Raw genomic sequence first — 14,638 nt, forward strand, 5'->3', positions numbered from 1 at the left:
AAGACAGACATTTGAATTTCAGAAGAAGAAACTTCTCTAAAATGAGGAGTTTTGTGAAAAGAAAACTGAACGGAAAAAATCAGGAGAGTCACTTCGCTCCAGGATGCATGGAGTTTACTCAAAATCACAATACTAGAAGCCCAGTTAGATTGTATACCCAAAAGGAGGAAAGGTACCACTAAGTCCAGGAGGACGCCAGCATGGCTAACAGGTACCGTCAAGGAAGCCATAAAAGGGAAGACGACTTCCTTCCAAAATTGGAAGGCTTGTCCAAATGAACAGAACAGAAAGGAACACAAACTCTGGCAAAAGAAATGCAAGGTGACAATAAGGGAGGCAAAAAGAGAGTTTGAGGAACATTTAGCTAAAAGTATTAAGGGGAATAACAAAAACTTTAAATACATCAGAAGCAGGAAACCTGCCAGGGAGGCAGTTGGATGGTTAGACAATGAGGGTGTGAAAGGGATTATCAAGAAGGATATGGAGGCTGCAGAGAAGCTAAATGAGTTATTTGCATCTGTCTTCACGGCAGATGATACTGAAAGTATGACTGAACAGGTTCTCAGAGATGGAGGCTAAAGAACGGAGTCAGACAGAGACATGGGAGTGCATGCATTCCCATTTACACTGAACACATAGGGGAACATCTGAATTTGCTATATATCTGGCAATATAATTAGCTTTGGGGGGGGGGACACTGGTTTTCACACTGAATTAAGGCTGAGCAGTAATGAGTGGCTGACTTGACAAAACCATTCCCCTCTTGTGAAAAAGTCCACCCATGGTGTTCATTAGCATGAGTACTATCATACTTTGAACATTAAATGAATGGGGAGCATTGCTTCATCCATTCTGTGCAGTAATGAAATTAATCTGCTTCTAGGTTTTTTAGAATTTACAAGCTATGCGTTGCAATCCTGTGCATAGTTACTTGGAACTAATTCCCACTGTGTTCAATGGGGATCACTCGCAAGGAAGTATACACAGGTAAGCTGCTCACTGAACTACCTACCTGACCAATATCATAAGTTATCCTATGAACATACAAAGTTGTTGATTCACGAAGAAATGTGAGCGGGAAGTCCACCTTTTATGTGTGTATTTTTAATGAATGATAATATTGCTATTGTTAAAATCAATAAAAATTGAATTTGCAAAAAAAAAGAACATACAAAGTTGTCTTGTACTGAATCAGACCATATTGTCTATAGTGGCAATGGAGACGTCAGGAACTGAACCTAGAATCTTATGCATGCATGCAAAGCATGCAAAATGCACAGGTGCTCCCAACTCAATTCCACCTCTTCCCCACTTCTATCCATGACCAGACAGGGCCCTTTCTCACAAGCAGTGAGGAAGGGCCAGAGGGCTAGTGGGGAGGAAAAGCTTACCTCCCCGCAGAGGACTGAGGGCTCCCTTTTCAGCAGGCGGATCACCTGCCCAGATGATTACCAGCTCCTGCCAGTAGCTCAGAGGGTCGGGGTGCTGGGGCATGTCACCCCCCCCGCCCGAGGTCCCATAATGCACTGTGCAAGTGCACAGTGCATTATAGGGATCCCCCTCCCTGAAGCTGGCTGGGAGCCCCACAATCTGCCAGCCTTTGCTGCAAGCAGCCACAAGTGGCCAACGATCACAAAAACGGGGTGAGGAGAGCGCTCACTCTCCTAACCTCATTTTAGAGGGTGGCTACGGAGGCGGTTTGCTGCCGAGGCACTGCCAGGATTGGGCCGGATCCCGGTGGCACACACATACAGGCAAACGGGGCTGGGCTTCCTTAGCTGGTTTCGCCTGCTCATGTGAATAGCTCCAGGGTGTTTTGGGCCATTAGGTCCCATATTTGGAGTGCCTTCCCCAGAAAAGCTCACCTGGCACCTTTCGGTAAATGTACATAACAGCTGGTTTTTAATGGGTATGTTATAATTCCGCTTTAATTAATAATCTGTGGATAGCCATTGCTTCTGTGATTTTATGATGTGATTTTGCATTTTCAAATTGATTTTATTGTATCGCCTTATTTTTATCTTCTGTTAAAAAACACCCTGGGAGTTTTATGCTAAATGCTTATACTAACAAATGTTATAAGTAAGTAAGCAAATAAATAAATAAATGGATTCTAGCAGATTCCTTCATTCTCAGGCAACTATAAAAATCAGACTGTGATTCTGCAAGAAGAATTAATGAATGTGACACCACTCCCCTGCTGCCAATGATGAGCACATAATTTATTTATTTTTTTCTTTAAGCTTCCAAAGTCAAGAATTGAATGTATATATATATTTTTTCTAAAAACCAAAAACCTCAGAAATATAGATTCTATGGATCTCAGGGGAATGAGACTGTTTTGATGGAAAACTCAGGGTAAATGAAAGAGAAGCTATTTTAAGCAGGCAGATTGATGGAGTTGACAGTAACATGGCTTGTGAATCTTAGACGTGGAGGGCTTGATCTCCCATCTCTTGGAGGAAGAGCTTGTTGATTTGACTGAGTGCTGAACCAGGCCTGTAATGAGTTCAGTAGGAAGAAGGAGATCAGGGGGAAACGACATCTCTAACTGTTCAGTAGATGTTCTAAGGGACTATAAAATGAAGAATCAATTCTAAAGCAACTGTTAAGGGGGAAACAAGGTTCATCTGAAGGAGAAAACAGTATATCATGCCCTCAAAAATGAGTTTTATTTTGTAATTTTGAAGAGTACATTTCCAGCACATCCCTACTTACACAGAAGGATTGTTATGGCGACAAAGGCCATTTCATTCTAAACCCATTTTCAGTGACGTCTTCTGCAAAAATATGACTTGAAATTGCACCTGCTTGTCTAACAGTGGGCAATAATTCAAAGGGGGGGGGCGGGATCAACCTTTGCATTTACTAACCACATAAGCGACAACAAAGACTTTTATGGCAGGAGACTAAGATACATACATACATACATACTTCCACAAGCAATTAGCTTACTAACTACATTTTGCATGGCACCTTTCCGCCATAGCACTCAAAGTGGTTCACATTTTATAGCAATGGCTGAAAAACTGAGAGACATTGATACCAACGGGAAAAGGAATATGGAGGAAAAATGGACACGGGCAAATGCAGGTACTGGCTCTTCTATACTGTCACAGGGTGAAATTATATTATATGACCAATTGGAACGGACACGGAGGGAGACAGTTCTTGGAGGGGAGCTGCCAAAGAGCAATTTGCCAACAGAGGGGCTGTTGCTGTGTCACTGCTGAAACACCATCTGACTCTTTCCTGGCAAATGCAAATACTCTGTATGAAGGTTTCAGACCTGACAAAAATCATGAAGCATATTCTAAATCAGTATTTCCCAACCAGTGCACCATAGCACACTAGTGTGCCTAGGGATGCTATGCTGGCTGCTGTGCAGAGGCTGACTAGGTCTGAGTCAGCTCTAAAAGCAGGGAGTTTGAACTCTTTTTTGAGGCTATAACATACGCATTAAAAACCATTATGGAGTGGGAAGGGACATGTCCTTCCCAGGGCATAAGGGAGTGAGGTCCCCCCTTTTGAAGCTGGCTTGCTCCTTTATACACCAGGAGTGACACATGCTTCCTGGTGCATTATTGCGCAAGTGGCTCCAAGTAGGAAGGAAGGAATGGCTATGAATGAGGGTAATATAAGAATAAAGAGGAGGAAGAAAACAAGAACAGATTTTAAAATGTGCAGCAGAGTTGCTGGCACGTACAAAAGGGTGTGTGTGTTGCAGGGAGTGTGCCCCAATATAGTCTTTAAATATAAGTGTGGCCCAGGATGAAAAAGGCTAGGAAACACTGTTCTCACATTCTGAATTCACCGAATACAGTGGGTGGGCTACTGTAACGGCTGGACAGGAGACTGATACAGAAAACCCTCTTGAAGAACCTTCTCTAAAGCTGACAGACAACCAACAAGCATCTTAGCTCAAATTCCAGTGGAATTTACACCCAACCAAAATCTGGCTCCATTCATTTTATAAGATGCAATGCCAGCACTGAGGATAGTAAGCAACCCCCTCTTCTTTATTTTGAATATGTGAAAGTGCCTTAGTATAAAAAGGCATAGGTCTACCTAGCTCAGGATTGTCTGCACTGCGGACAGGAGGTCTCCAGGATTTCAGACAGGATCCCAGCCCTAACAGGGGAAGCCAAGGATTGAACTGGGGACATTCTGCATGCAAGGCAGGTGCTTGATCTCTGAACTACGGGGTCCCTCCACTACTTTACTTTAGCTCTGCTCAATGATATCCGCTTTGCCAAAAAATACATAAGCTGTTAATGTTGTGAGAATTAACCATAACTGCTGTTAAAATTGAACCAAGAAAATAATACCATCTACTCATCTATGTTTGCTTTGCTCCCCATTTCTGAGTATCTGTAAGATGCAATATTTTCACTGCTCACAGAGGGGCCCATTTATTTATTTATTTATTTAAGAATATTTTTATACTGCCTGATATACACTTCTCTGGGTGCTTTACACATGGAAACCAATTTTTAAAACCAACAATAATAAAACATTAAAAGGATTAAAACCATTTAAAATGGCAATATAAACATTGAAACTTAACTAAAAGGCCCAATTAAAAAGGTACATCTTCACCGAGTGCCATGAGGTGCTTTTCCATGGGCTCAAACCACAGCATGACTATTACACACAAAGGCCCACAACTAAACCAATGGGACAATCAGTTCTCTCCTAGGAATCAATGCTTAGCAGAAATCACAGGAAAAGGCCTCATACAGCACTAGTGTAGTCTTCCACTTCAGGGATCAATATGACTACAGGCTGTGCTAAGCAGTTCCCATCTGTAGAGTTCATCCTGATGGTTAAAAGCAACAGACTCCCATTTTTCTCATTGGAAAGGTGACTCTTTCAGAATCTACTACTGGATCATGAAAGTGATCTAGCACACACTAAAACCACAGGTCTATTCCATAAACTAGTTTTTGAAACTTTCCAGACTCAGGAAGGATCCCAAGCATGCTTTTTCTTTTCACCTCCCAAATGTGCATCATGGTCCTAAAATGGTCTTGCAACTCCAGGCTGTCTTGTATTAAGGGATGGAAAGCGACATTCTCTCCTTTCTCAGCTATCAAATAGCACCTTGCCCTTTCAATGAGGAAATGCATAATTTAACCCTGAGACATTTCACACCTTAATGATATCCTATCTAAAAGTCACTTGGGTGGAGGAAATGGCAAGATTTCTAAGTGTCGGATGTCACATAAGATGACCCAACACACATGTAAATTACTATGAACATATTAAATAGACACATGCTGGGAATCCACGGCTGACCATCCAGAACAGTGCTTTACTTTGCCTCATGGGAGTGAGTAGCAACTATATAGGAGAAATTAAAAGAGGCTAGAATTGTCCCCTGTTCTGAGCCCCCAGGAAGTGAACCCAGCCACTGAGAATTAAACCTGCTGTTATCTGCATAGTGACTGCTATAATTTAAAGATATTTTAACAGGGAACATAGAAGACGAGAGTTTGTAGAGGATCCCTGGAAGCTGAGGTGGGGAAAAGAAAATGCTTCACCAGAAGTTACAGATAAGCAGTATCTGTGTGGAAAAATTACATTTACTTTTTTCATCCGTGTGGCCATAATGTGATTGAACCTCAGGGCAGCCCAAGACTATCAGGCACATGAGGCAGGGCACCAACCCACTGCCCGCACCCCAAGTGCCTCCCTCCCGGCCAGGAGCAGAGCTATTAATTAAGCATGGGAGAGAGAACAAATGTCCCTGAGCCCCTGCAGGAGGGGAGGCCCACCAGCTGAGCAACAGCTTGCTCTTTACTTTCTCTCCCTTCTCCCTTTCCGAAGAAGGTGGCAGGGGAGAGGAGGGGTTCGTCTTCACTTTTTCCTCCCAGAGTTCATGGCAGCCTTGCTACGGCCCTGCTTCCAGCCTGAGCGGTGGCAGTGCAAAGAGTCCTTCCTCCTTCTCCTCTCCAGCATTCTTGTTTTTGAAAAGGAAGGGCGCAGAGTGGAAGTGGAGGAGAGAGCGGCGGAAGACACTCTAGCTCAGCATTCTCTTCTCCTCTCTACTTCCTCTTCCACTCTATCCCTTTTCTCCTTTTCAAACCCAGCATGCTGAGCAGAGGGTGGAAGGGCTGGCAGGATGGATGGATGACCACCATCTATAGATGACCACCATCCCCTGGGACTTTTACACACAGCAGGTTTCACCATGAGCTTACGGGGAAGCTTTACTACAAATGCAAAGTTGTCCCGAAAAACTGAAACAAATAGTGAATTGTTTTACCCCGGATATAAATTGGATTACACTCTAATGCACAGTGAAAAACCTGCAATGTGTGTGAACTGCTCCCCAATAACTCGCAGGGACTTTGGGGTAAATCTAGCCGATATGTGAATGCACCCCCTCCATTCCGGAGGAGATGCGAGTTAAAGCGCTTCAAAAGCCCCATATGAAAAGCTTCCTGATGATCCGCCACCTGAGGGGAACATCTCCATTCACTTCATAATGAGACCAGTCCAGCTGATCACAATCTGCACAGCCCCGTGTCAGGTTTTGCTCTTAGTCACACGAGAAGGTGACAGAATCTTGGAAGCTGGCTTTTATGCATTTAGATTCCCGTGTGATTTTTTTCTCCCCCAGACACAAGAGAGTCGACTTGTATGGGAACACTCCCATGTCTTTCCGTTGTAACATGGGCAGAAACCCTGAGTGTGTTACATCTTGTCTGGCTGGAAGGAATATGCGAGGGTGAGGCAGGTGGAGCTTTTCCTGGCTGAGATTAAAAGGAAAGTGGGACCACAGCACTACAGTGAATGGGCTCTCATTCAGAAGCCCATCCTTTTCCCCTCAAGCACACATTTCTTCTTTCTGTTTTCTTAACAATAAGCATAATATTAGGCATGTTCCTTCAGGGGGTTGGCACAAACAAGGAAAAAACCCACTTTAGGCTTCAGTGCTGAAAACATGCTTTAGACTTGTCAGCACGTCCGGCTTCTGACTGTAACCAGGCTCTCCCCAGAGCTGAACGGGCCACTGCCCTCCAAGTTGCTGAGAGATGGGCTTTGGACTGAAAAGCTGGTTCTGTTCCAAGGAGGACAGCATCACATCAGAAGTCATTACGAATTTTATTGTCAATTCTTCTGCCTCATAATAAACCAAGAAGGGGTGGGGGGGATCTGAAATGCAGGGGCGTTGCTATAATTGAACAAGGAGGAACCCATGTCCCTGGACCCTTGAGGGGAAAGGGGTTGGGAAACAACCTGTCCCTTGCTTTCCCCTCCTGTCTCCCCTCCTGTCTCCTGAACAGAGTGCAGTGAGTGTGTGATACTACAGGTTGAGCATCCCTTATTCCAAACTGCTTGGGACCAGAAGTGTTCTGGATTTCGGACTTTTCCAGGTTTTGGAATAATTGCACCTTGAGCATGGGATCCAAGTCTAAGCACAAAAGGTTACTGTACACTGTATTTTATTTGTTTAGGTTTTATTTAAAGTCTCTAGAGCCAAAGCGAGCGAGTGAACTGCCCCCAGTCCCCCTGCCCCCAGACTGAGCCAATCCCATTGAAGCAAGTGGGTACAGGATTTCAGCCTTTATCCTCCACTCTGAAAAAGTCCTGAGGACACTTATGTCCTGTAGCAATGAGGTACATAGCCCCATCCCTTGACCACAAGTACAGCATCTGTCTGAAGAGATATACCCAGGGAGAGTTCCTCTGCCTGATTATGAACAATGGGCACCAAAATATCTCCCTAAGTCTCTTTCAGCCAAATATCAAGCCCCTGGACAGCAAAGAGGTGGAACTAGGGAGGAAATTGGTACAGAGGCAGGGTTTGCTATCTTGCTCCCCCTGTACTTGGACACAATTTACTTCGATACAATAATGAGTAAATGAGACTAAGGAAAGCTAAACACCCATGTTTTTGTCAAAGTAAACAGAGTTCAAGTGGCTTGCCATTTGTCCAGCAGGGGTGGGGATGAGAAGAGCCATTATCTCCTGCAGGGAGTGAGAAAGGCCCAATAAGAACAGCCTCTGCTTCCTGCCCAGGAAATTCCCAGCCACTGACACTAATGCAAAGCTTGACCAAAGCAATGTCCATCTGTGTTGTTATTCATTTAGGCCTGCACTAAAGTAACAGATATTCATTAATCGATAGAAAGTCAGAATGTAAATTAGTGTAAAGATTACATTGCCTCCCAAAACAGGTAAAGTGTGTGGCAATCATGGAGCCAATTTGATAGGTAGGCAGGCAGGCAGGAAGCAGACAGACAGACGCGGTATATGATAGTTGGCAGACAACATAAATAAAAAGAAAACAGAATTGTCTGTGTTGTATAGAAATAAGTAGGGTTATCTTTAGAACACCGAGTGCAATTTATGGGGGAATGATCTATATAAGGGTAATATAGAGCATGTGTGCATGGAAATGTCTCCTAGTTTCTGGGCTGATTCACACTTGCAGGCTCACTGCAACATCCAGTGTTCCCTCTAAGGCATGCGTACGTGTGCCCACTCACAAGTTTTTTGATGTCCACTCAGTTAATTTTCTATCCTACTCAGGTTGAATCAAGAACGCCCCATTCCAAATGCACATGGGCACACTGCCTCAATACTGCTGCCCAGAACAAAACTCATTCCGCACACAGATGAAAAAAATTAGGGAGAACACTGGCAACATCCTGCAGTGATCTGCTTGTGTGAATGATCCATCACAGATATAGTACTGCAGACAGAATTCACATCATCCAAAGTCATCTTGAACATAATATATTTCAGCACAGTCATTTCAAACATTCTGCTGCCACTCGTCAATTGTGCAATAAACAAGTGCAAAGAAGACAAGTAATGTATACATTATGTGTGAATCTTCAGTATGGTGCTTTAGCACCAAAAAGATTAGTTAGCTGCCAATGCAGGTTTAGTTTTGGATGAGAAAGTCCTGCTCTATCACACTTTGTGGCCTCATTTTGCCATGCATGCAGAATGCATGCATGTACCAGCAGGGGTGCAGACCCCTTCCCCAAAGCATTTGAGGAGTTCCAACCCCTCATTTTACTGAACTCCTTTCTTCCAAACCTAAAAACCTACCTCTCTCTCCAAAAAGCATCCTTCCTCCTCAATTTAAGTGAGGAGCTGTTCCTCAGACTCCCCCTCTGTCTACAACCCTGAGTACAGGCAGCCTCAGCTCAATGTGTGTGATTTATGAGATTTAACTCTATTGACTGGGGGTGGAAATCCATCATGAATCTATACAGGATCAACCAGAAGAAGCTTGGTAAGTGCCACGGGTCACAGAAATACAAACTAGTTTTTTGAAGTGTGTTTGTCAGTAATACTTTACATCCAAAGAGTGCCACAACACGGCTTCCAGATTATGCCAAACAGAGAGAAAGAGAGCGGGAATGCCTTTAGTACAGTCTGTGTCTAATCCAATCTAGACTGGCATCAATCAGTAATAACTTCACTAAATGGGTTTACACTAGAGAGAACAACGCCGGAAGAGATGCATAGAAGACAAGGAATGGAACAACTTATTTCTCTCTCTCTTCATGTGCCTTCTCTGATTTGGGGGTTTGCAGCCAGCAAAAGCCTTATTTCGCAATCCCCAAAAGTGAGAAGTGCTCTTAGAGAAAGGCTGTAACCTCTTGCCTGAGAATAAGCCCAAATTAACAAATTGAGACTTGCTGAGTAAGCATGTATAGAATTGTACTGTTAGGTTGCAATCCCACACATGCGTTCCTGGGAGTAGGCTCAATTGAATTTGGGGAGACAGTTCTGAAGTGGGCTATGTGGGTACCTGAGGCTACCTACCTCTGTGGGCTTCTTGAGAGTAAGCCCCACTGAACACAGCCAGACTCGCTTTCCACTGACTTTAATGAAGTTATGCTAGGAATCATTTTAAGACATAGAGGTTGTTTTCATACATGAAACTACATATTTGTGTGCATGTGTGAATGCTGGTAATGTCAAACAGAAGAAAGAAGAAAACTGTTTTAAACTCAGCATATACAGTCTGGAATGTGTCGCTTGCAAACATTTTACTGTGCGAAAGAAAATGGAAGAGTGACAATTTTAAATCAAAACTGCATTCTCACCAGTCTGGGTTTTACATTCAAATTACAGATCTGGGAAATGCAAAAACCAATTTAAACTTCACTCATTTAACCATCCAAGACAACAATAGATGCTATTAGAGTGAAGCACTTTAGTGGCATTAAGGCTGTTTTCACAAGTGACACTTAAATTTGTTTTTTGCATTTCCCTCCTCTGTAAGCTGATAGATTAAACGTAGATTCGATTTAATTTAATTTTCTATCCCACAATAACAGAGTTTACAAGTGATTCCAATCCAGACTATGAAAGCTTTAGAAGCAGCACTCATGAAAAACATCCTAAAGTTGAGAGGAAGTGAAAATACAATCTTCATATAATATGCTTCAAACAAGTGCTACACTTCAAGGAACAGAATGCAGGATGCTTGGATGAGTTTTCTGGTTTCCGTCCATTCCAAACGCTCCTTACTACTCTTTCAAGGTGCCAGAACTATAACTTGGGAGTCCAGTTCTGCAGGGTACTTATGTGCTTGCCTGCTTGCTTGTTTGTTTTTGCTCAGCTCAAAGTACCTCAGAGCTTTTGCAAGGAAATCAACCTTCTGCATAAGGCTGAGATTTGTGAGGTGGCCAAATAAATAAATAAATCGGTCAGGCAGAATCAGCCAGTCCACTTTTCAAGTCTTTTCTACCTTAACTTTTTTTTTTTTTAATCGCCCTTTCTGGAGATGGTGTCAGCTGCGTGCCTGCAACACCCGGAATAAGTCAGCAGCAGCAGTTGGTCTTGCAAGATCCTCTCCCTCTCTCTCTCTCTGCTTTTACACTTGGCTTTGAGAGACCTCTTCTTTCTCTTTTATGGGAAGCTGAGCAAGGAGGCGCACTTCGCGCCTGAAAGTGTTGCAAAGAAGTTGGAACCCCCAGCTCGAGGCCGGAGGCAAGCAGGTGTCTGTCTGTCACCACGTGGGCTCTGCAAAAGGTGAAGTTGCCGCATCCCAGCCAACTGGCCCGCTTGGACTTGGGGCGCGTGCGTCAGTTTCGCTTGTCTGTCTTGCTGTCTCATCAATCCCGGACAACTTTGAAACTACCCCACAAGAAGCCAGCAATTGCATAGTTTTGGGTGTACATACGTGTGTACAAACACACACACACACACACGTGACACAAACCACCATCGCCTTCCATTCCAGTCAACATCAAAGAAGCGGGGAGGGCCATCAACTTACCTTTGGTGTCTGCCCTTCGGGTCCCGCTTCCAACTTCTTTCTGGTCCCGAAGAAAAGGAGGAGAGCCGCGATCCACAGGATCCCCAAAATAGACAAAACCAGCCTTCGACTCAGTCGTCTCATCGTTAATTTGAAGAAAGCGGGCGGCAGCGGGAGAGGGGAGTCCTTTCCGGCTTTCGAAAAGAAGCAGCAGCCAGCCAGCCGGCCGGCCGTAGAAGCTGGCAGGCACCTTTTTCCTGCCACTCTGAAGCGGGGAAGCGCGCTACCGGAGGGATGAGTCCCAGAGAGCCCCCGCTAGGGGCATGGCTAAAGTACCCAGCCTCCTGGCAGCCCAGCGGAGGGGAAAGGAGGAGGAGGCGGCGGCGGCGGCGATGGGAGTCCCGGGCCGCCCTCCCTGCATGGGGCGAGGAGGAGGAAGCAAGAGTGGGAGGGGCCGAGGGTGGGGGAAAAGAGCGGGTGGATCTTCCTGGCACGGACTCGTGGAGAAGAGAAGAGGCGACAGCGAGAGGTCCTGTCTGGCGCCGGAGCGGCCGGACCCCGCGCATTCAAGGGAGGAGGTCCCTCCGTGTGGATCCGCCGAAAAGATAAACGGAGGGAGAGGCAGGGAGGCTCTACGCGCCCGCTCGACACCGATTCCTGGCGAGATCTAGCAGATCCCTCCCTCCTCACCTCCTCCCAAGCGGCTGCCGCCGCTCTGCACCCTCTTCCCCTCCCTCCCGCCCTGGGGAATAGGAGCACCCCCGCGGCAGAGAGGCAGGCAGGCTGGACGCCGCGTGCCCGCCAGGGTCAAGCGGCCCCGCCCGCCCTGCAAGGGCTCTCTGGCAAGCCGCTTCTTCTCAGCCCTCCGCTTTGCTGCTGCTACCACCGCGCTCTGCTCGGCGGCTCCCCGCGAGGCCGCGATCAAGGGACTGGGGGAGGCTCCGGCAGGGATTGGAGGCGAACGAGGCAGGCAGCGGAAGAGTTCGAATGAGGGCGCGCTGCGATCCGGAGTTCGGACGCTGAACCTGCTCGGGGTCTGGCTTGTTGAGTTTCGGCAATTCCTACCGGGAAGCAGCGGGGAGACACGGGGCCCCCGCGACTTAGGAGCGTTTCTGAGTTTAGAGGGAAATGTTTAGGTTCATCAGTGCCTAAAGGGAGGGTGAAGGAGAAAGAGCGATGTTTGAGGAAGGCGGGAGTGTTTCTAGGATGCAGTTGGCTGGTTTGCAAGTGTAGGGCTTCAGAGAGAGAGAGAGAGAGATACACATAGATATAGAGATAGAGATATACACACATACACGCACACTTATTTGGAGGAAGCAAGTCCCACACTTCTTTCAGTGGGACTCACTGCCAAGTAAGTGTACCTAGAATTGAAGCCCTAGACCAACAGCATCCTAGAAGCATCGGAAAACTTCCTGAGCAAACTGCGCATCGGGTTGCGTGTTTACGCGTGACGGGAACAACCCGATCCTATGTGTGCACTGTTTGCCCATAGTGTTCATTGGGGCTCGTGCCCAAGAAACCGTGCAGAGGATTGCACTTTAAATCCTCTACCCACTTACTTGGGAATAAGCCTCTTTGAAGTCTTGCGCTGGCGTTTTTCCTACTTCCCCTCGTTGGGGTCTGCGTTGTGCAGGAACATTGGCTGGGCTGAACATTCTGTTCACGAGAAAGAGCATTCTTCTATCGCTTATCCCGCATGACCAATACGCCGAGAGCTTTTCACACGTGGCTCTCGACGCCCCAAGCCCCGCAAATACGAGGTTGTGTGTGGAGCACTGGTTCACACATAAGAGTCTCGCTTTTATTCCCCTGATCTCGGTGGCAGTTATTCTGGAGAAGCTGCAGGAGCAGATCTTGCAGTGGACTAGAGTGTTTGTTTCTTCACATAGCATACTTCGACTTAAGATTTTTGCATCCTGGGATAGTTGGGAGGGATCCTTTTGCACCTCTAAACCAGATGGAACCTGGGGTCCATAGAGTAGGTCCAAGCAGACTTTGCTGCACTGAATTAAATTTTCTTGCAGGTGAGCCAAAATTAAGTTTTTGAAAATAACTGCCTGAGTACTTTTTTTCATCTAATTTTTACTGGAGCCTTATGGAAATATATAACCAGAGTGGGAGTCTGTAGTGCAAAAGGGTTAAGAATTCTTGTTTCCATAATATTTCACAAGTTTGCTGTATTTTCCTATTCTGATACACATGATATTCATAACCACTCATTTTGTAGCTTAGAAGTCCATGAAAAGTATGAGCCCAGAGACATAATGCTCCACCTGTCCACACAAACTGGTGCAAGTTATTTGTGACACATCCACAGCTTTAAAAATGTAGGGAGGTTCTCTCTTCCAAATTACAAACACTTCCCTGCCTGCTAGCCTGAAGTGAAGGTAATTCTAACTTTACAAGCCTAAACATCAATATCTTCTCAGAGCAATAAAGTTTCTCTCTTTCTCTCTTTAAAAATAAATAAATAAATGTTACCAGAAAGTCCAGAAGAATGAAAGAATATTATAGTGAAATTGCAACATTTTTTCATATTTATTTATTATTATTATTATTTATTTGATTTCTATACCGCCCTTCCAAAAATGGCTCCGGGCGGTTTACACAGAGGAATAACAAATAAGATGGATTCCTGTCCCCAAAGGGCTCACAATCTAAGAAGCATAAGATAGACACCAGCAACAGTCACTGGAGGTACTGTGCTGGGGGTGGATAGGGCCAGTTACTCTCCCCCTGCTCAATAAAAGAGAATCACCACATTAAAAGGTGCCTCTTTGCCAAGTTAGCAGCAGCAGACAATTGATGTTGGGATCTAACTGCTTATCATTTTATGGGTCAGGAGAGAATTATTCTTCCAGAGCCACTTAACCTAGCATTGAGGAATAAAATTCACCTTTTCCAGCTCTGCTTGTGGCATTTGAGTCTGTTTTCACTAATCTCATATTTGAGATTTTTTTCCCCCTTCACATCGCCAGATGCTCATAGGCATCAACCATGCAGGTGCACATTTCAAGAAAATTTAGACATGGAGCATCCTTTGTGGGTGATATTGAGTGATCCTACCCTGTCCCACAGTTCTGTGAATAGGATAGAATATTACTGCTTCAATCTTTCAGTTCTGGAGTTATGTGAGGCATGCATATAGTGCTTCTTTGCAAGGCTACTGTAGAGCACCATGATGTTTACGGGGCTTTCTGAGTACACTGAGGATTGTTAATAGGGACTCCTTTGTGTTAGAAAGTTGAGGTAGCTACTATCTTTGAATTTACAACAGAAAGGTCAACAGCACTGAAGCTGAAAGAGAGCATGTTTCTGAAAAGCACAATGCATAGGCACTAGGCAGACCAGGGGTGAAGTGATTCAGACTATTTGTGTGGAACTGTCAAAAGTTAGAGCGTA

General features: G+C 45.1%; 1 protein-coding gene across 1 annotated transcript in view; it reads right to left on the reverse strand.

The window, feature by feature from the left end:
- Window positions 1-11,946, reverse strand: part of GALNT14 (polypeptide N-acetylgalactosaminyltransferase 14) — a 373,865-nt gene extending 361,919 nt beyond the window's left edge. Inside the window, exon 1 of the mRNA XM_053306849.1 lies at window positions 11,255-11,946. Coding sequence (XP_053162824.1) covers window positions 11,255-11,377 — 123 coding nt within the window. The 5' untranslated portion in view covers window positions 11,378-11,946. The remainder of the gene's footprint in view (window positions 1-11,254) is intronic.
- Window positions 11,947-14,638: the final 2,692 nt, after the last annotated feature.

Source organism: Hemicordylus capensis, chromosome 1 (genome assembly GCF_027244095.1).
Source record: "Hemicordylus capensis ecotype Gifberg chromosome 1, rHemCap1.1.pri, whole genome shotgun sequence".
Lineage (NCBI taxonomy): Eukaryota > Metazoa > Chordata > Lepidosauria > Squamata > Cordylidae > Hemicordylus > Hemicordylus capensis.